Consider the following 21,767-nt stretch of genomic DNA (forward strand, 5'->3'; position numbering starts at 1 on the left):
GAACAGTATTTAAGTAGTATAGTTTTCACTGTAGTAACTCTAGCATTAAGCTAAAGTTTATTCTTTACCATCTACTCTCAAGCGACTTGCAACACCTTGACTATATAACTCTATTAACACATCAGTGAACTCTGTCAGTATAACCTGAAGTGCAAGGTTCTGAACAGTTTATCATGTGTTGATAGTCATGTGGAATTTGCACTTAACAATTAGCTTAATGCTGATCATTCTCTTCCTCAGACCCAATTGTGCTAAGAAACCAAATGCCCTCTGTGCTTAACCCTTCTGATCCAAACTTTTCCCACAAGTTCTTCTAACTCCTTGCTTCCATCATTAGAATATTGATAGGCTTATTGGTGATCATACAGCTATGCTGTAGATGCTAATCAATTACTGCCTGGGCAATCTATCACTATCAAGAATTCCAATGTATTCATACAATCCTATGCAATGTCACACTAGACCTTCCCCTCTATGACATCTCTGCCTCTGCTCAACAGTCCTTCCATCTCACAGAAGAAGACAGCCCTGAAACTATCTCTAGGAGCCCAACTGAAGGGTATTTTAGGGAAGAGGAGAAGGAGCAGCAGCAACACACCTACTCTCTGCAACCCCTGTCAGCAGTTATCCAAGACCCTACAAACTCTTGGGCTGCAGGGTTTCAATGACTCTGACCTGACACCTCCATTCTGCTCTCTGAGCACAACATCCTTGCAACAAGGACAACAATCACCATCTCTGAGCCTGGCATTGGATGCCATGCTAGAGACTCTCTGGATGCTATTCAGGTGGCTTCAAGCACCAGAAACACTACAGGCCAGGGATTCCAACATGCCACAATAGCATGAAGCAGGAGTTCTGGCTGGAGAGGAATTAAGGTCAGTAGTCCTGACCCATTCTTTAATAACAATGACAGAAATGAGCTCCAGTACTGGCAAGCTGCAGTCAGAGAAGCTAGCTGACTAGAGCAGAGTGAAGAAGGCCAAACAGCAAGCCCACCAGGATGCTATCCAGAGGTATCATGACCAGTACAACCAACCCCAAATATCGCTCTAGTCATTCCAGAGAATGACATTTGACCTCTCTAATCTCTTGCCAAGTGTGTCAAGGAGCAGGCATGTATTAGACATCAGGCTGCTCGAAAGAATGCCCTCTTTGAGTGATATCTCCAAGCACAAGACAGGAGGAGAGGCTCTGGAAGCTTCTGACTCACTGACACACTTATTGGTATCACCACCAACAGCATTCTCAACTCTCTGTTCTGGGAGCCTGCCACTTCTATCACTGAGCCTGACCCCTGGACAAGATCAGTCACAGGAATCATCCATGCAGATGATTTCCACTCTAAGGAGATGATAGACCTTGATGACAACTATTTATTATCATACAGGACCAATATCATCACAGAGACTGACAATATTCCCATCCAGAGAGATGGAATATCATCAGACTGAGGAACAGTTGGAGGGGATGAAGAGCACATTGACCCCATGAGTGACATATGGCAGTTCCTCAATGGAAACTTTGCCACCCTCTTCCTATAGCCAAAGTTCTATCGAAACTTCTGCTGGTATTGCAGAGCAATAGCAGCAGCAACAGCAAGAGAGGGAGTTGAGGAGAAGCAGCCTGAGTGAGAGTCTACTCCTTGACCCAGACCTGATGATGCTGAAACCAGTACACAACCCCAGCTCAGTTGCTCTAGAGATCTTTGACCTGCACAACAGTTCCCTCCTCAGAGAAGAGGAGAAAGAGGTAACCAACACAGATGACAAGGCTGAGGAGGAGGATCCCAATGAAGAAGTCAGGAACCCCCTTCTAGAATGGAAGAAAACATTTGAAGTATGCCTGATAGAAGAGGAGTTGTGACAGAAGACACATGAGATATGTGAAAAAGATTTCATTTGGCTGTACCAGGAGCAGATAGCTGAATTATGGAGGGACAATCTCTGGTTGAGATCATCCTTAGGATGAAGGTATACCTCTGCTGATTCACTCGAGCAGAAGGAAATTCTGCAATATGTGGCCACTGAGCAGGTCATTTTTAATTTTAATCAAAGATATTTATATTACCAGATGGAACTGCTACCACTATACAAGCTGAAGTATGGCAGAAGAATGGCACTCAAGCCATGAATGCTGAGTATAATGCTGCTCAAATCGGCATACACAATACTGTCAATCTAAATAGCATCATCAAGATACTCACTTGCCATGTCAGCCATCTACAGTATGGCATCTCAGCTGGCTCATTATCGACTACAGCTGAGTAGCCATTATCTGAACCCATGGAGGATGCCAATATGACAACCATTTGCTGAGCAACCACCATCTGATAAAGCTGAAGGCAGTGGGGCAGCTCCTATGGCACTAAAGGCCCCTGAAGAGGATGACTCTGAAGCCACAGCCCAAGGATGGACTGTTCAGAATAGACATATCATGCAAAAGGAACTCCCTCTACTGGAAAGCTCTATCACTGATGATGGATCTCTTTATTTGTTCTCTGGCCTATCATCAGGATGGATGAGCCCACCAAGGGGTGGACCCCCAAATCCAATGCCCCCTCTCAATCCCAAGGCACAAATTCTGAATGTCAAACCGACTCTTGTGCATGATCCTCTCTCCTTCAAAGGGGCATCTGATGACATTGATCAATTCCTTATGGACTGCAATCAATACTTCCAAGTATTCATCTCATACTTTCTACTCAACATGTATAAGGTGATGTATGCTTCAACCTACTTGGAAGACAAGGTGAAAATGTGGTGGATCCTTCTGGCCCCCACATTCTGGTCAATCACATGACAATACTACTGATACCTTTTGTGGCTGGTATTCAAACAAATAATCTATAACAAGTTCATAGACTCAGCCATCCAAGAAGTCTACAAGCAGAAGATGAAGAACTATAAAATGGGTGATAAAGTGGCCACTGACTACTTTGACAAGTTGGAACAACTCAGTAAACTCGCTGGAGTACAAAAAGACACAGCTGATATGGGGCAGATGGTCAAATATATGAAGAGGGGATTGCCACTCTCCTACCTCAGGATCATCTCAGACCTCAGACACAGTATCCTGGTCAGCTATGATGAGTGGAAGACCAGAATCATCATGATGTGGCAAGAATGACAGTGGCAGAAGGCAGAATCATCCATCCTGTCATGGGATGGATACAGGAACCAGAGACAAGGCCTGAAGTCCTCCACCTCCTATGCAACCATGTTCTCTAGGCCTGATGGCTCAGCTCCAACTTCTCAATATAGTGAGAAGCAAACTGATATAGGCATGACATATACCAGAACAGGCAAGCCAATAGACATGGATCACCTCAAGAAGAAGGGGAAGTGCTTCAATTGTAGTCAGAAGGGCTACATGGCATGGACCTGTCTGCAGAAGAAGAATAAGCATACCCAAGAAGATATATGGGTGCAAATTGCTAAACTAATGAAAGAGAAGCAGGATCTTGGCTAAGATGATGAAGCTGAGGAGGTAAAAGGCAAGGCCAAGCAGTGAGTGATTCTACTGACTCAGCCAAGGATATGAGTAATAGGTCACAAGCTGCTGGACAGACTGATAATTCTTTCTCAGTAGTACTCCCTATGTTTAAATTATGCATGCATTTGAATATATCTGACCTTATTACTCATGGACATGAATCGCCTAAGAAACTGACTTCAATAACTCAAGTGCCAACAAAGGGCTGAAGAGGGGCAGAGAGCCTCAAAAGTGCATCATCATCAATGGTTTGCCAAACTAAACCTCCAAAATAGACTCAATTGCCTACAGGCTGAACAGGGGTAGAGAATCCTATTGGTTGGCTAAACCCATTCAAGACTGAATGAACTTGGTGAGCCATTAAAGATATAAAGAACAAAGAAGTGGCAAAGGCCATACTCAAAAATTGAGTACACAAGACTCAAGCCAAGAAAGTGATCAATGATATGGTCACTGGAATATGAGAAGCTGAATGGTGTCGAGCCTTAGAATAGCTTGATAAACTACATGGACCATGGAAGTTCATCTGACAAACTAAGATTTCAGGTCAAGACTTAGTAACCAAGGTCTGAATTGAGACACTCATATTCTGAAGCACCCACATGGTTATGGCACTAGTTGACAGTGGATGCATGAAGAGTTCCATTAACCATGCTTTTGTTGACAAGCATAAACTTCCTACTTGAGCAACTGCAGCACTGATCCCTGTTTACAATGCAGATGGGACAAAAAATTAAGCCAGTTCAATCACCAAATACATTGAGCTTAGACTCACCATTGGGGATCATTCCAAAAGAATCAACTTAGCAGTAACTGACCTAGAGACCAAAGAAATCTTCTTTGGTCATGATTGGCTGATTTGACATAATCCACTAATCAACTGAAAGACTGGATGCATTATATTTGCATGGTGCAAATGCTGAAAAATCCCATTTGAACTATCAGATGAAGATCCTGAAGACCGATAGGATCAGGAAATGGAAGACAGAGAGATAATCCTTGCAGTAGATCTGCAAAGGGCCATCAACATTTGCACTATACACCATGCAAACAATCTAGCAATGAAAGCCAATGCAGAAAAGGAGAAGAGGATGTTTGAGGAGATGGTATCTGAATGGGCATGGGACTTTTGAGACCTATTCAAAAAGGAGAGTTTTGATGAATTACCTGATCCAAAACCTTAGGACCATACTATCAAACCAATCCCCAATGCCAACACCAACCTGGATTGCAAAACATATCCTCTTGGCAATAACAAACAACAGGAGTTAGACAAATTCCTTGAGGAGAACCTATCCAGTGGAAGGATTTGATCATCAAAATCACTAATGGCATCTCTTTTCTTCTTTGTCAAGAAAAAGGATGACAAACTCTGATCAGTACAAGATTATTGGAGGCTTAACAAAATGACAATCAAGAATCATTATCTGCTTCTCTTAATCTCAGAGTTAATGGACAAACTCTGAGATGCTAAATACTATACCAAACTGGATGTTCAGTGGGAGTATAATAATATGTGCATCAAAGAAGACAATGAATGGAAGGCTGCTTTTCAAATAAACCATAGTTTGTTTGAACTGATGGTAATGTTCTTTGGACTCACAAATTTGCCTGCAACATTCCAGTAGATGATGAATGATATCTTCAAGAATCTCATCACCACTGGAAAAGTCATGATCTATTTAGATGACATTCTGATTATGTCTAAGACTAAGAAAAAACATTAATGCCTAATATAGCAGGTACTAGCACTGATAAGGAAGCATTAGCTTTTTCTCAAAGCCAAGAAGTGTGAATTCAAGATGCTTGAAACTGAATACCTCAGAGTTATTATCAGTGAAGAGGCCATCAGAATGGATCCCATTAAAGTAGCTGGAGTAACTGAGTGGCCAAAACCAATGAAGAAAAGGGAACTGCAATCATTTTTAGGATTCACCAACTTCTACTGGCAGTTCATTTAGGACTACAGCAAAATAGTCCAGCCTATGATGCAATTAACTGGAAATGCACTCTGGACCTGGGGACTTTCATAATAATCAGCATTTAATGATCTTAAATGCTGATTAAGTGAAGATATCATACTTGCCATACCAAGTCAAGAAGGGAAATTCCAGATGGAGGCCAACTTGAGCAAAGGCATAATCAGAGTGGTACTCTCTCAGGAACAAGATAGCAAATGGTGACCAGTCATGTTTATGTCAAAGACACTTACAGTGATAGAATGCAACTACAAAATATATAACAAGGAACTTCTTGCAATAATGCTTGCACTCTCTAAGTGGTGGCACTATCTCATTGGAGCAGTCCAGACTTTTGAAATCTAGACAGATCACCAAAATCTCTGATATTTCTGACTTCCACAGAAACTGAATCACTGACAAGCCTGATGGATCACAGAACTATCTGAGTACAAGTATATGCTACATCACAAGACTGGAGCAGCAAACAAGAAGGCCAATTTTCTCAGCTGTAGGGTGGATCATGATCAGAGAGGAGTGGACAATGAAAGAGTCATATTATTATGACCTGAACACTTCTGGGCTATGATTATACCCACCAAGGAGAAAGTACATGAGCATATCAAGAGTGCTACCTGGGATCTCCACAAATGGGATCAAAGGATAGCTCCATCACTTAACCATGAATAGGGACTAAAAAAGAAAGGGAGATTAATCTGTTATGATAGATGGATCTACATCCTAAGAGATCAGAGGCTTCATGGTGACATCATCTCTATATGCCATGATCATGTGACCACTAGACATCCTGAGATCACCAAAACAAAGGAATTAATCTTAAGAGAATATTAATGGCCTAAAATAGACTATGATATTATCTGATATGTTAAGACTTGTGAGGTTTTTTAATGCAGAAAATCCTCAACACAACTGTGAGCAGCTCCACTCCACCCAAATGAGGTCCCTTCATCACCATGGACCTACATTTTGGTGGATATGATAACTGGACTTCTTAAAAGTGACAGCTATAATGCAATTATTATTATAGTCGATCATTTCTTGAAGGTAATCATTCTGATTGTCTGCTCAACAGAATTAATATCAGAAGGATGGGCTAAAATCCTATGAGACAAGGTCTATGCAAAGTATGGTATGCCTCAAGTTGTAATTTCAGACAAAGGATCACAATTTATTTTCAAATTTTTAGATGATTTATATCGACTCCTTAACATCAAATGGAATACCTCAATAGCATATCATCCTCAGACAGATGGTCAAACAGAGTGAGTCAATCAAGAAGTTGAGAAGTATCTCTGACTTTTTATCAACCATCAACAAGATAATTGGATAAAATGGCTTTTATTAGCTGCTTTTCAACATAACAACAGGATTCACTCAGCAACAGAAAAAACCCCATTCTTTATCAACTATAGATAAAACCCACCAGTTGCACAAAGCAAATGGGTACACATGACAACACCAGCATCAATGGATTTTACAACAACAATGGCAAAAATCCATGAAGAAATGAAGATGGCTCTTGAAAAAGCTGCTTCAACTATGAAGAAACAGTATAACAAGCACTAATGACCCACCCATAATTATTCAATCAATGACAAGGTTTGGCTGGACACAACCAACCTGCACCTCTCTTGTCCAAAACAGAAGTTGGCAGATAAACAAACAGGACCATTCAAAGTCATCACCAAGATCAGCAACTCCACTTATAAGTTGCAATTACCAGCAACTTGGAAAATTTATAATATTTTCAATAAAACATTATTGACACTATACATTGCACCTGCCTTTCCAAATCAAGAATGACCACCACCTCCACCACTAGAACTCATCAATGATGAAGAGCACTATGAAATCAACAAAGTACTAAACCATAAACTATGCAAGGTTAGGGCATATAATAATGGAATAACAACAACAGTTGACTACCTAGTCAGCTGGAAAGACTATGGACCAGAATCAAACCAATGGGTCAATGAAAAATACATAAATGCAAAGAAGGTGATCCATGATTACAAACAATGAATCAACAAGATAGATATAGAGAGGGTCATATCCAACATTATGACTGACAGCAGAGGACATACAGCAAAGAGCAATGACCACCAAGAGCATCCTGCTAAATTACAATGTCAAATATATGACAATGATAAGGAGGAGCATCTATCAATACCTGCAACATCAGCAGGATACTCTGATAGATCCTTGCCACCAGGACTAGAAAGGACTGTGGATCCTCACACAGCGACATGAAGACTTATCTCTAATTAAGCCATTGGAATGATGGTCTTAAGGAGGAAGTAATGTTATGATTTTTTCTTATTTTCTTTTTCTTTTCCTCAGAAATGACCCTTATCTCTGCTTAGTAAGGGCACTTAAGTCAGTGCTTAGGACTATGGGAAGGCTTAGTCAGCAACCCAGTTGGTCATTATCTTATCACACTGCTGTGTGCTGTGAAGAGAGAGACAATACTTCTTTTGTCACTTAATTGTAGTATAATAGTAACAGTACAACAGCAAGACAACAGCTTTTGTGAAGAGCCTGGCAACAGCAGAGGTAACAGCTCTATGACAGACAATATCTTTTGTGAACTTTTATTAATAGCCTGATAACAGAACAGTATTTAAGTAGTATAGTTTTCACTGTAGTAACTCTAGCATTAAGCTAAAGTTTATTCTTTACCATCTACTCTCAAGCGACTTGCAACACTTTGACTACATAACTCTATTAACACATCAGTAAACTCTGTCAGTATAACCCAAAGTGTGAGATTCTGAACAGTTTATCATGTGTTGATAGTCATGTGAAATTTGAGCTTAACAGATGGCACATATTGTTATGTATGTCTGGCAACTGAAGGTGCCAGTCATAGGTGGACTTATACTTATTACAAGATCAAGAAGACCATCTGTTTGTTTAACAAAGATGTCACCACAAATGAGATAATTAGTAGTATGGAGATCTCCACCAGCCTCCATAGACTTTTAAAATTAATATGCAAATTAATGTGTTGTATGGATAAGTTGGCAGACAAAATGGCAGATATCTGCAGTACTGTGGCAGGTCTCTAGGATGACTATGGGTCAGATGATATATCATCTCTTTCAGAGTTGTTTTCAGAGTCTGAGTTGGAGGCATAGAGAGGCTCACCTGATTTTCAAGAATGAAAAGGATCAGAAGATAGAGGACTTGTAGATAGTGATGTTAAAAAGGCTGAATGAGGATGTAGAGAAGTTGAGAAAGCAAGGAGAAGGCTTGAGTTCTGATTCAGGTGCCAGGCTCTTATGATTGTAGAAAAAAAAAAATTTTTTTTTATATGAGATATATATAAAAAGTGTTAGAGTGAACAAAATATAAACATAAGATTTGACTTTGAAAATTGTAAAAGGAGTGATTGAAATAGTAATCAGTGGTTGAAATTGAAATAGTAAGAGTAGGTGCTGATAGTGTCTGAAATAGTGCTGTATCAAAAAGAGAATGTTTGGATGACTTTGAATAAAGGTCCTGGTTTGCCTGGATATTAATAGTGAAATTCTTTGATAAATTTATCAGCAGAGAACTTGGAGGCTGATAACTAAGCAAATTCTTTGTTAGTACTTTTGTAGCCTAGCCACTGGATCTTATACAGTAGTGGGCAGCAGAACCAGAGGTTCAGCTTAAAGTCAAGGATTTAGACTATTTCAAAATATTCTTCTCTGTTGACTTTGACTAGAGATGGTGGAGGTTGGATTCAATTAAGAATAGTGTTTTTTTCTAATAGTTCTAATTGTGACACATAGAAGACTGAGTGACTGGACTGGAGATCCAGCAGAAGCCTCAGAGTAAAGAAGTGGGAACCAGATTGGGCTATGATTTTAAAAAAATCAAGGTATTTCTTAAAAAATTTTCTGATCAGATAGATAGTTTTAATATGTTTGAAACTGAGATAAATCCTATTATCTACTGTGAATGGAGGCACTGGAATCTGATGCTTGTCTGCTTGAGTCTTATAATGAGACTGAGCTTTAGAAATTTCATCCTTTAGTACTTGATAAAGCTCATCAAAGTTGACTGCAAAATCTTAGATCCAAGCAAAGACAATGTCCCATTCAGGATGAACAGTAATGTTAAAGTGGTAACTCTTGTTAGCAAAGAATAAGGATATTCCAGTAGAGATATTAGAAGCATTGTTGCTGGCAAACTCAGCAATAGGTAAGAGAATATTCCAGTTGTTCTGTTGGTAGGAATAGTAAATGCAAATGTATTGCTCTAGAGTTTAGTTTGTGCATTCAGTTTGTCTGTCAGCCTCTGAGTGGTAACTGAAAGTAAAGTAGAGTTTCATGTTAAGGGCTATGGCTAGGGCATGAGTAAACTGAGAAATGAATTTAAAGCTACAGTCAAAGATGATATAGCTGAATACCCTATGCTTGGAGAAGACATGGATAACAAACAAGTTGAGCAAGTTCTATAGAGCTGATGGTGTCATGAATGGAAATAAAGATGGCTTGCTTGCTAGTCCAGTCAATAACTACTAAGATAGTGGTAAATCTGTTGGAGTCCAATAGTTATTCAATGGAGTCCATGAAAATGGAGTCCCATAGCTGTTCAGAAACAGATAGGAGTTTGAGCAACTCATAAGAGTAGTATCTAAGTACCTTGTTGTGCCCACAAACTGTACAAGACTTAATATAGTGTTAAACATATTCATGCATCTTTAGCCAGGTGTAACTCCATTGGACTAGCTCTAATGTCTGGTTTTGACTAAAGTAGTCTACTAAGATGTGGTCATAATTGTTTTATAGTATATGAAAATAAATATTGTTAGAGTCTGGTATATAGATATGGCCTTCAAAGCAAAGAATATCATATTTATTAATAGACCATTAAGAGGGAGAAGTTTTGGAAGTGACTTTAGCTAGGCAGAGGCCATTGGAGGACATAAGGTCAGAAGATTGTGCTTTTTTGATATTGATGTGGAGCTTGTCAATATTCATGATGGCACTAGCTTGAAGGGTAGGATCTTCAAGATAGATTGCATAAAGTGATGCAGAATGTTATTCTTGGATGAAAACAGATTGAAAATTATAGGGATTGACTTGAGTGTATTAGCTATCCTCCTTTTTAGGATAGACATCTCATTGTCTAGTGAGTGCATTCAGTTTTCCACTAAGTTTCCCCAGACAGAACCAGATTACTAGATTGAACTAAGATAGGTATTCAAACTAGTGAACCTGTTAGCAGGTCAGAATCTTAGTAGTTGCAAAGTATTTAAGGTTCTTATAGTCTGATATGATATTAATAAAGTCCACAAAGCCTTTAAGATAGTGGCATCAATATTTAAAAGCTTTAAAAATAGCCAAAAGCTTTTTGTCATGAGTATTGTAGTTGAGTTCAGCATTGTGAAGACTTCAGGAGCAGAAAGCAATGAGGTGAATTTCACCATCTTCAAAATAAATGGAGAGGATAGCTATAATTATATAATCAGAGACTCAGTGGATAAGGATGGAGACATGTATAAAGGGCTGTTTCAACTTGTTGAGAGCAGCCAAGCATTTGTCATCAAATTTCCATGGAATTTCTTTGCAGGTGAGTCATATAAAGAGAATAATGATATTGCTACATTTATGTATAAAGTAGCAGTAGAAATTAGCAAAGCCAAGAAAAGATTGGATGTCCTTGACTTTTCATAGTATTGGCCAATCAATAATAGCCTTGACTTTTTTTTCTGATATGTGAAGTCTTTCAAGTAATAGGATGTAGTCTAGGTATTTCACAGAGTCCCAGTTAAATTCACATTTAGAGTCTTTGCAGTAGAGCCTATTAGCTCTAAGCCTGTATAGGACTTCATAAATATATTTCTGATGATCTTTCAGATTATTGGAATATATGAGGATGTCATCAAAGTAGACTACTACTAATATGTTAAGCATGTCAGAGAATATATTGTTCACAAAACATTGAAACACCACCAGAGCATTTGTGAGACCAAAAGACATAACATGCCATTTGAAAAAGCTATAGCAAGTCTGAAAGACTGTTTTTCATTCATCACTCTTTACTATATGGACAAGATAGCAGGCATGTTGAAGGTCAAGCTTGGTGTAGATGTGCACAAAGTGAACAGAGTCAAGAAAATTAGAAATAAGAGAAAGAGAGTAGTGATCTTTTTTGGAGATTTTGTTTAGGCTGTGGTAGTTAACACAAAGTCAGAATTCACTGGTCTTCTTGACAAACAGGATTGAAGCCCCATGTGGAGAGCAGAACAGAGTAATAAACCCATTGTGCAGATTATTATTAATAAACTCTTATAGGATCTTGAGTTCAGATTCTAAGAGAGAATAAATAGGTCCAAGCAGTGGAGATGTTTCTTCCTCAAGGTTGATTTTGAGGTCATATAGCCTGTGTTTGAGTAGCTTTTTAGAGAGAGTATTGCTGAAGATGTCTGCAAAATTGTGGTATTTTACTAGCACTGATAAAAAATCTACTAATTCTATGGATGTGGCTTTGGCTCTAATATTAGACAAGAAATGCTGCAGTATAAACTGCTGAATACCTTCTTCTGCACTGGCTCAGACAAATGCAGCAGCAGATATGATGGAGATCTTTGAGTGTGCTTTTATAGTAAAAGACTCTGAGTAAGGATAGGAATAGATGAGTTTGTACAGAAACAGAGCCTATTGGTTACCTAGAGAAGGTTTAGAATGAGATGAAGCTCTAAATATTAGACTGTTGGAGTCCAGTAAGCATGGAAGTCCTGAAATTGAGCTGAAAGGCTTAGAAAGGGTTAGACTGTTGTCTTATGAGCATAGAAGTCCTGGGGATGTGGTGAAGGCTGCAGAATTGGTCAGAGTGAGATCCTGGTAGCTTGAGCAGAAAGTGATACTGTTTTCAGCCCAGTCAATCAGTGGATTGTAGTAGAAGAGCTAGTTGTATTCTAGAACAAGATGGCAAGATGAATCCAGATGAGTGACATAGAAGTTGATGGAAAAGATGTCTCTAGAAGAAAAATGAATAGGGATAGTTGTGATTTGAGATATGCAGTTTCTGATAGAGCCATTGAATAATCAAAGTTGCACATTAGGAATAGTTTTAATAGAAATATCATTGGCAGCTACATACTTAGTGTCAACAAAGCAGTAGCTAGAACCAAAATTAATAAGAGCAAGAAAGTGCAAAATGGTAAAAATTAGAGACATGTTGGATTCTGTATTAGATAGTAATTCTGCTGAAAGTGGAAGATGGAAGGAATAGTTGGAGAGAGATGTTGCATTGAAAATAATGACCTCCAGTGTGCAAATAGAGTCAATGCAACCCTGAACTCATATGGAGGAAACAGAGTTGCTTTCTAGTTTTCTGACTCTGTTGGAGCCAGTTCCTCAGAGGCAGTGTCTACTTCTGCTGCATGACCCTTGGCAGAGGTTGCAGCCTTTCATTTGTTGCAATCCTTAGTCTTGTGCTTGGCTCCATAGAATATGCAAAGATTGTTCTGATACTGGTGGTCTTTTTCTTCCTGAGTAAGACAGCTATCTTTGCTTAGCTTATCAACATAGGGTTTAGAAGTGGTAGATTTTGGTGTGAAGCTGGAGTCTGAGGAAGAAGAGTTGGATCTCTTAGATTTGAGGTTGGAAAATTAGTTGGAGACCTTATTGTCCTAGTTTTCATAGGCAATTTCAGTCTTTTGGATCCAATAGCAAGCATCAAGTTCTTGAACAAGAAAGCATATATTATAGAGATTGTTTGGCTTCTCATAGTGAGCTATATCATCCTTGATATGAGTGCAGAGACCACAGTAAAAGGCATAGTAGAGGAAATTATCTCTGTATTTGATTTGTGAGGCATACTGATTAAATTGGACCATATACTTTATGATCTAGTCTCTGTCACACATCCAAAGATGCTCTAATGCATCTTTGGCATCTCTGATGGCATCAAAGAGGCTGAAGTTGCTATGAAGCTCATCTAAGAAGGCTGCATAAGAAAATTGCCAGGCTGGTAGATTGAGATTAAGAATGTCTGGTTTAAACCAGTTGAGTGCAGTGCTTGCCAGAAAGGAGATAGTATAATTGACTTTGCTAGCATTCATTGTGAATATAGTAGATCTGTCATTGAAGTTCAACTGAAGGGAGATGATAAAGGCCTTCAGTTTGCAAGAGTCAAAGCCATAAAAGGGTTCCAGTTCTTTGACTTTATTGTGGATAGTGGCTAGCTTTTGATTATTGAGAGAAGCTGAGACTTCTTGTAACAGGTTTATAAATTTTAAGAATATGTCCTGCTGGTTTGGATTGTTACTTCCTATGATGCTGTTAGGGCTGCTAGGGCTATTGAGATATTCTGGACATTCTGAACCATCTAGACCATCTGGCCCTCCTAGAAAGGGGTTTAGTGGATTACTACCTGGTTCCCATCAGATGGGAGTATGAGTAGAGATGTCTTCACCTCTGCTCTCTGAGTCTAGGCTATCTGAGTTTCCATACATATTGCCTAGAGATAAGAAGTCTATTAAAGAGTCACTTTATATGCTGTACATCATGCTGGCTCATCAGGCTCTATTAGTTGGGATGCTGGTGGCATCAAAAGAGTTAGGGGAATTATCATAATTTGATTGGTGAGCAGTGAAGCTAGAGTGGATGTAGGTTTTTCTATGGGAGGGTTGTCCTCCACTGGAGGCTGATCTGAAGAGCCCTGGTTGTTCTTTTGAGACAGAGACCAGAATGTCTTCCATAGAGAACATGTTAGAGTAGCTGGGTTGAGTTTGTTTGGAGTCAGCTTCTGTAGATTAGATGAATATAGTGGACATAATAAAAAATTTCTTTTTTGACTCAAAGGTTTGAGTTCAAATATACTGTTAGAAACATGCCAATTGATTGGGCTTAAGTGCATGTGCAGAGACTGATAGAGTGCATAAATGTCAATGAAGCTATTGACAACATCACTTTTGAGTTGAGGCCCAAGAATTTGGATTAACAAAATGGAGTTTTATCAGAGAAGTGAAGAGAAATATTCTTTGGAGCAGAATTCAATGGACAAGATAGAGAGGAGCTAAAGTGGGCACAAAGTGTAGATGGCTATCCAAGTTGATATTTGAACTGAGTAATTACAATACTTATATATGGTTTATATATTATTAGTAGTTAATTCTGAGTCAGAGTCCATTGGATTCTAGTGTCAGTTGTTTATTACTATGTTTGGAGTCTAGATACTAGAATGTAAAATACAGATATGAAATAATAATGGTAAAATAAAATTAGTAGGTAATAGAAAGTGGCAGAGTCTGATGAGGCTTGTGATTGAATTCATCATTGATCAAGATGACATGGAGGCTGATAGCATGCACATAACATATTTATGAATTGAAAAAAGCCCTCCAAACCTGCAAAGGTGATACTGAGGCAAAACAAGCAAGTATTCTTGCTAGACTCAATAACAAGAGATCAGTCTCAGCAGAAGAAGAAGCATAGTTGGATAAAGCAGAGAATTTTATTGATAAGGATATCATCATTGAAAAGCTCAAGTTGGCATCAGGTTTTGGAGCTGCATTCAAGAATTTCAATATGAGCCAGAGGCATACATATGACCAACTTGAGAGTCAAATCAAAAAAATTAATAAGCTATCTCTGAAGAAAAAAAGTAAGCCATACTCTAACTGTTGAATAGCATGTATTGATTCTTATCATGCAGCACCAGAAAGGCATGTGGAGCATTGCAGTGATAATGGAAAAGCATAAGCCAAAAAAAGAAAAGAAGCACCTACTGTGACTAGTGAGCAGTATGTCAAGCTGGTAATCCTGCAGCAGCACATCAAGGTTCTTGATTGATATCATGCTAATAGAAGAAATCAATCCAAGATGGCAAGGCATTTCAATGCCAAATATCTACATCTTAAAATCAAACAGCTGCTTGTCAGTGCATAGATAAAGGCAGAAGACAAGTGGAGAGGAGCATGAAAAGAGTGGGATAAATGGCCATCAAGTGAAGTGTATGTGTCAAACTCAGCATTCAGAGATAATCAAGATGATGGATTTATGGGTCACAAAGGTAATAGCAGATGGTATCTTGCTGAATGGTGAAGTCTTATGCCAAAAGTGGACAGCATTTGCAAATTTGAAGAGGATACCAGAGAATGAGAGATTAGACTTGAGCTCTGAATGGCTGTCAAAGTTCAAGAAGTGGAACAATTTAAAGGAATTCAAGCAACATAATGAAGCTGAATCTGCTGATCTTATTGATGTGGATGAAGAATAGGAGCTCATCAAGGCAATTCTAGCTAAATACAAGCTTTGTGATATTTATAACATGGATGAAACAGGCTTGTTCTATGAGCAAGTACACTAGCTTTGCAAAAATATCTGACTGAAACAAAACACAGTATGCCTCCTGACTATGGTCTTACCAACAAAAAGCATTCCAGTGATATGCTAAAAAACAGCTAAGCAGCTAAGAGAGGAAAATGAGGAATAAACTCCCAAATACCTACACCTAACCACTTAATGCACAATCACTAATACAGGTGAGTTCAGATGGTTTGAGTACAGTGAAAGTACTTTGCAGACTCAGATATGAAGATATGAAGATATAAAGACAGTTTATTCAAGGCTAGCTTATGTTCTAAGATATAATACTCACAAAGGGGTAGAAATAAAATATAGTATGTGAATTGAGGCTTAAACTGTGGAGCTACAGTGCCCAGCTTAACTTAGAAAACTCCAAAATCCAATACCAAGTCCCTCAAGCACTGAAACTTGGCTAGCTGCACCTATAGCTAGCTAGTGGTTCTTGAAGCCAGAGAACTGATACTCAGATGCCAAAATCCTTATTAAGCCAGAACCCAAATTTTGTCAAAACCCAAAGTCTAATAAAGACTTCAACTCTTATTCAATACAGGTGACTTAGTAATAAATGCTATTCAAGTTGAGGTTACATACAAAACCACTGATACAGAGACTAACTACTGAGAGCTAGAATGCCTAAATCACAGGGGTGGATCACCTGTCACATGATTTCCCCTTCTCCTGCTTCTATACATAATTAACTGATACAGAATCTATAAATAATTTAGTTTAGTTACTTATTTCCCTTGGCTAGCCCCAAAATTAGATCATTACTCTATCTAAGCATGCCTCCTATATCCTTTTCAAGTGATCCAGGATGCTCCTGAGGCTCCACTTCTATAGCCCATGAATATCTACTACTACTATATAATCAATCATTCCATGGTTCCACTTGTTACTTTCAGACTCACTGTTGATCATGATCAATTGATCATAGTGATCCAAGGCAGCCAAGCTCTCTGGTTGTGGCTTATCCCCTGAACTATGTGCCCCTCTAATCATTTATATCCAAGGAGTCCTCACTGCATGTATTTTGCATCAGACCCAGTGTGCTAGCCATAGGCTAATGAGTTCCACTTTGCTTTTACTCTTGGTTTGGGTGCTAGCTGGATATACTTCACTGCTAATCATGGTAATAAAATCCTGAACTAGACTATGGTATATCAGCCCCAATGGCATTTAGAATTGGCCTGAACATGGTACTGTTTTTAAGTCCAAATTGACTTAGCATTTTACTATAGTGGTGTTATTCCTCTAAGTCCAATTTGACTTCAAGATTATTAATCCAGTGCAAAGTTGTTTTGGCTAAGTCCACATTGATTCTTAGCCTTCTTAGCATAGCATGTCTATCAGCTCAGAGTCTCAGCTATAGCTCTTGAATGGCTAGTTATACAGACTTCAGCTTATGCAAATATATTGTTTAAAATTCCCAAATTTTAGAGCTAGCCTAATACAATGCATATCACCAGTGTTAAGAGAAGCAAAGCTCACTTGACATATGCATTCACTGTAAATGCTGATGGCTCTGACAAAAAAGGGCCTTTCATCATCAGAAAAGCCCATAAATCTTGTTCTTTTCAAAAGAAGTCAGACACACAGGTGGGCTTCTACTACTATAATAATGCAAAAGCCTGGATGACAACAGCTCTCTATAAGGAATGGATATTATGATGGAATGCAGAGCTGCAGATAAAGAAAAGAAATATCTTGCTGTTATAAGCCAATTTCTCAGAACACATTGTTCCTGAAGATGATCTGCAGTGTATAACTGTCAAGAATTTCAAGCCTAACATGACCTCACACATCCAGCCACTTGATGCTGGCATCATTCACTGCTTTAAAGCCCATTACCAATTGAGCTACATTCAGCAGGCTATTGATCACTATAATAGTGATATCTCTCCTGCTAGAATCTATGATATCAATCAACTCAAGGCTATGCAGCTTGCTGATGCTGCATGGAAATCAGTGGATGCTTCCACAATAAAGCACTGTTGGCAGAAAGCTGGAATCTTACCTGATATTCCTCTTGCTCCTGTTGTGTCAGTATCAATTTTCATCACTTCACTTGTTCAGGATTCTATTGCAGACATGGAGAAGCAGCTGAAGGAATCCTTTGATGATCTCCAAGGCACAGGTGTATTGCAACACCATAACTGTATTGATATTGAATCCTTGCTAAATCCAGAGATAGAGAATGTGGATGTGGAAGAGACAACAGACAAAGATATCTTTGATGCAGTGATGGCATCACAGAATGCAGAAGAAGGCATGGATGAGAATGGACTCAGTGGTGATGATTCAGTGTTAGAACCTTGTCCTAAGCACTATGAGGCTCTTTAAGCTGTCAGAACTCTTCAAAAGTACATTGAGATCATGGATGATCCATTTGCTCAGAACTTAGAAAGCATTTTGGCTTTGTTTGGACAAAAAACAAGGCTTGATCAGGCTAATTCACTTCAGGACACCCAGATTACAAGCTACTTCACTTCTAAATAGCAAGTACATTATATTATAGGCCTATTAACAAAATATAAGCCCTTATGAGGGCCTCAAAGTTGATCTACAACGACCTCTCTCCAACCCCATAGTCTCCCATAACCCATAGCTCTGAGGGTCCACCAACCACTGTGGGTTATTGGAGAGTCGACTGTAGTGGGTCTGTCACGGCTGGTCACAGAATAAGAAACGTCGCTTACATCATCATGATATGCACCTTTCCCTCCCCTCCTCCTTGTGTATACCCTATATCTATTGTTCCTTTTCCTCTCCGCTCTACTCTCTATATATCTCTACCTTTATGCTACCCATCTTGCCTTATTCTGTTTTCTTACACTCCTAGCCACTGAGTTTCATTCTTCAGTAGTACAAAAAGCCCACTGTATTCACTACGAACTATCTATCATTTTACTGGTGTTCTCTCTCCCTCTCCCAGAGGGTTCGAGCTCCTCGCGCATAAATGGACTTTCCACTACAGCGAGTATGTATGATAGTCGATTGACCGGCTGCAATGTGAAAGGATTGTCCGAAGGATTTGGGACTCTTTGCATTACAAACAGACAATGTTTGGCGATCACTGATCAATTCTTCTATCTCCCTCCCCGTTTGCCTCTAGCCTATTCTCCGTCGTTATTCTCTCTGTATGTCCAGATTCTGTATTGTCTTGGGATATGGCTTCTTGCTGTTGTAGCTTCCCGCTGTTGGTCTTACCACGTACCAATCACAGCCTTTACAGTGCTAGCTGTAAATATGCTAAAATCATGAACACCTCACCTATGTCACTTCCACGGTTTCGCCCTCGAGATGTCTACTACCTCCCGGAGTTTCAGTCGACAAACACAATATCTGTTGGCATTTCTGACTTTCTGCTGTTCTGCTGTCGCTGCCATCGGTAGTTACCCAAGTAATACTCTATTTATAACTCTCTTGGGGATGTTGGCTGCCATTATCGGTTTCGTGTAAGTCTGTCTGATTGCTCTCAGCACCAATGGATGGATACCTGATTAAATTCCAACTTCACGAAGTGCGGTAGTTCAGGCTATATATGTTACAAAGGACCCACCTTCCCCAACCGATGGGGACGAGGAAATTGCTCTACGTGATCTCAACACGCCTGTTCTCTCAGCTGAAGTAACAAACCCAGTGAACAAAACGATCCAGCAAGGTGCAGCTTCCGATGTCAGGCTCGATGATATTCAAATGAACGAGTGGGTAAGTAGTCGATGTCGTCTGCCCCAATGTATGCTGAGAGACACCCTAAAGCGACTCGCGGATCTCCATTGCGTGTCCGATACAGACGACGAAAGCATCCATCAGCATGGTATTGATTCAGGCGATCACAGCACGCTTAATCCCCTTTCCCCGGAAGCAGATGTGCAAGTCACAGCGATCGAGCTTGGTGGGATTGATTCTATTCTTCGAAGGAGGCCTAGGATAAGCGGTTAATGACGTCCTCTATCCCAATATACACAGAGAGGCACACTAAAGAATCCGCGCCGCCTTGACGGCTACCGATTTTGGGCCAATAATTCTTCAGGGTCAAGATTGGGCAAGGAGAAAGCAAAGGGAGGACAGTAGGCGTGGGCTTTTGGGTGAATATAGACGCAGTGGTCGACGTTCGGGCGAGATCTTTACCTGTGCACTTTGTGTTCGGACAAGCATATCCACGCGCCTGAACCGTATCACTGATCAGTCATACTTGAAATTTTTGGCAATGTCGTCGCGTTCAGACGAGTCATAAAAGCATCACGGTGCTCTGGCTGGGCTCACGCAAGCCCGAAACCATAGCCTGGCGCTCTTCAGGTGCTTCAAAAAACGAAGAGTAGCAGTTCAGCGCAACGGGGCATGAAGAAGCGACGCACTATAGGATCTGCAAATATATTCTTAGCTTCCTCCAGGAGATTGTTGTATGCATCTCTGGGCATCGTCACTCTGAAAACTTGTCTTCTCGTCTTCATCTGAAAAGACTTCACACTCTTATACTTCTAAGTATTCGACTTTATGGTAAGACAATTCTACCTTTAACAAATCCTCCTCATGCGAAAAGAAAAAACCGACCCACGTCCAAGACAGCATCTGAGCCTTGATCTCTTCCTTGACGTAAAAGTTACATTCGCAAGACACCTCGAGACAACAAGACGCTGTATCTCGAGAGCACAAAGCCCAGCTCCACAAACATGTCCCACCTATTGTCTTCCTCAGCACAATCCTCGAACGTGTCCACCAGTATAGCGAGCTTGAGCATCTCCAAGCGACTGATGAGGCTTGTGGATGGCGTGTCGAGGAACCAGCACATGGCGGAGAGGTCGGTACGGTTGCTACACATACGGTTGTGGGGGTTAAAGGAGAAAGATTAGAGTCCGTGACTAGATGGTGGGCTATTGAACTACCGCATAATATAAGAATAAGAAGAGCTGGGTAAAAGAGAGAACACATGCAAAGGCTTGAAGCACGTCGAGAGACTTGATCGTACGGGCGATGTGAACCGCATCGCAACACAGCGGTAAATCCTTGTTATGATTGAGCAAGAGGTCCTGTTGAGACTCGATAAATACACCGCAACCTTGGGAGGGGGGGGGGGGAAAGGATGAGGTCCGGCTATTTGGGTGTGTCGCCAAAAGGTGCAGTGTTTCGAGGTGTGGTCCATCCAAAGGGACTTTGATCAGGGAAAGGTCGGCTAAGCTTGAACGCAACCCCGTACAGAAGGAGAAATGAAAGGCACGAGAGATGATCCGGAGACGCTTCAGTGAGAGAATGAACTGGACTTGTGAGGGTGGGTCATGGTAGCATGGATTCGAAGTCTTGGAATGTATGCGGAGACGTGAGGGCCAAGTTATGGAGATGAGAAAGGGCTTCCCGGTCAATTGTGTAGATAAGGGCGTGTCGGAAAAGATATCGGCGGGCCTGGGAATAGAAAGAGCGGGAGACGAGAGCGCAAGATTTGTCATCGGAGAGATTATCCTGTATTTCCTCATGATTTCCATCGGGATTTCTGGCATCACGATCTGATATCAGTAGGATTATTATATTTCAAAAGGAGAGAACGTACCGAAGAGTAGGGTGCCTTAGATAGTTCGACCTCCATTGGCACCGAAGAGAAGTCGCCAAGTCAGAATCGCTAAGTATTGGGATTCAAGTCATCGCCGTAATAGGTAGTGCTGAACACAGGAAAATCAGCATGAGACACTAGTGCGCACAAACACAGACAACGGTCGAGGTGACGGCCTTCACATAACCAGTAGTTATTGAAATAGCCAAAAAAAAAAAAAATCCCTACGTAGTACATGTGGAATACTCATCGCGCGGGACTCGTCGTCGAGAGAGTTTGCATGAAATTATGCAGCCTTTATCGAAGGTACCGCCTGGGCATCGATGTATCCATCCGGTTTTTCTCCAGCTGCGCTACCCTCCCCATATTCGACGGATCTGAGACCGGTGCCACCATAGAGGATAGGGCCATGTCCGTAGGTAGCTGACAAAGGCCGCGACT

The 21,767-nt window shown here is 40.3% G+C and overlaps 3 protein-coding genes across 3 annotated transcripts; all 3 read left to right on the forward strand.

The window, feature by feature from the left end:
• Positions 1–15,461: 15,461 nt before the first annotated feature.
• Positions 15,462–18,277, forward strand: BT62DRAFT_980960 (uncharacterized protein; the record flags this gene model as incomplete). Its single annotated transcript, XM_043189551.1, has 4 exons — positions 15,462–15,677; positions 17,225–17,348; positions 17,499–18,095; positions 18,123–18,277. The coding sequence occupies 4 exons, from the start codon at positions 15,462–15,464 to the stop codon at positions 18,275–18,277; spliced, it is 1,092 nt and encodes a 363-aa protein (XP_043039573.1).
• Positions 18,278–18,968: 691 nt separating this feature from the next.
• BT62DRAFT_994421 (uncharacterized protein) lies at positions 18,969–19,964 on the forward strand. Its single transcript, XM_043190466.1, has 3 exons — positions 18,969–19,236; positions 19,303–19,489; positions 19,541–19,964. Exons 1-3 carry the CDS (start codon positions 19,082–19,084, stop codon positions 19,721–19,723), a joined length of 525 nt encoding a protein of 174 aa, XP_043039574.1. The 5' UTR covers positions 18,969–19,081; the 3' UTR covers positions 19,724–19,964.
• Positions 19,965–20,857: 893 nt separating this feature from the next.
• On the forward strand, positions 20,858–21,538 carry BT62DRAFT_932424 (uncharacterized protein). Its single transcript, XM_043186352.1, has 2 exons — positions 20,858–21,269; positions 21,327–21,538. The coding sequence occupies exons 1-2, from the start codon at positions 21,113–21,115 to the stop codon at positions 21,344–21,346; spliced, it is 177 nt and encodes a 58-aa protein (XP_043039575.1). The 5' UTR covers positions 20,858–21,112; the 3' UTR covers positions 21,347–21,538.
• Positions 21,539–21,767: the final 229 nt, after the last annotated feature.

Source organism: Guyanagaster necrorhizus, assembly GCF_019112545.1.
Source record: "Guyanagaster necrorhizus MCA 3950 unplaced genomic scaffold BT62scaffold_13, whole genome shotgun sequence".
Taxonomy (NCBI): domain Eukaryota; kingdom Fungi; phylum Basidiomycota; class Agaricomycetes; order Agaricales; family Physalacriaceae; genus Guyanagaster; species Guyanagaster necrorhizus.

What these genes read in the sequence shown, in the direction of transcription:
- BT62DRAFT_994421 (XM_043190466.1), top strand. Translation starts at nt 19,082, where the DNA reads ATGTCTACTACCTCCCGGAGTTTCAGTCGACAAACACAATATCTGTTG. An exon ending in GCTGCCATTATCGGTTTCGT is followed by an intron (nt 19,237 to 19,302) that starts GTAAGTCTGTCT and finishes AACTTCACGAAG; the next exon opens with TGCGGTAGTTCAGGCTATAT. An exon ending in ATATTCAAATGAACGAGTGG is followed by an intron (nt 19,490 to 19,540) that starts GTAAGTAGTCGA and finishes GACACCCTAAAG; the next exon opens with CGACTCGCGGATCTCCATTG.
- BT62DRAFT_932424 (XM_043186352.1), top strand. Translation starts at nt 21,113, where the DNA reads ATGGAGATGAGAAAGGGCTTCCCGGTCAATTGTGTAGATAAGGGCGTG. An exon ending in CATGATTTCCATCGGGATTT is followed by an intron (nt 21,270 to 21,326) that starts CTGGCATCACGA and finishes GAGAGAACGTAC; the next exon opens with CGAAGAGTAGGGTGCCTTAG.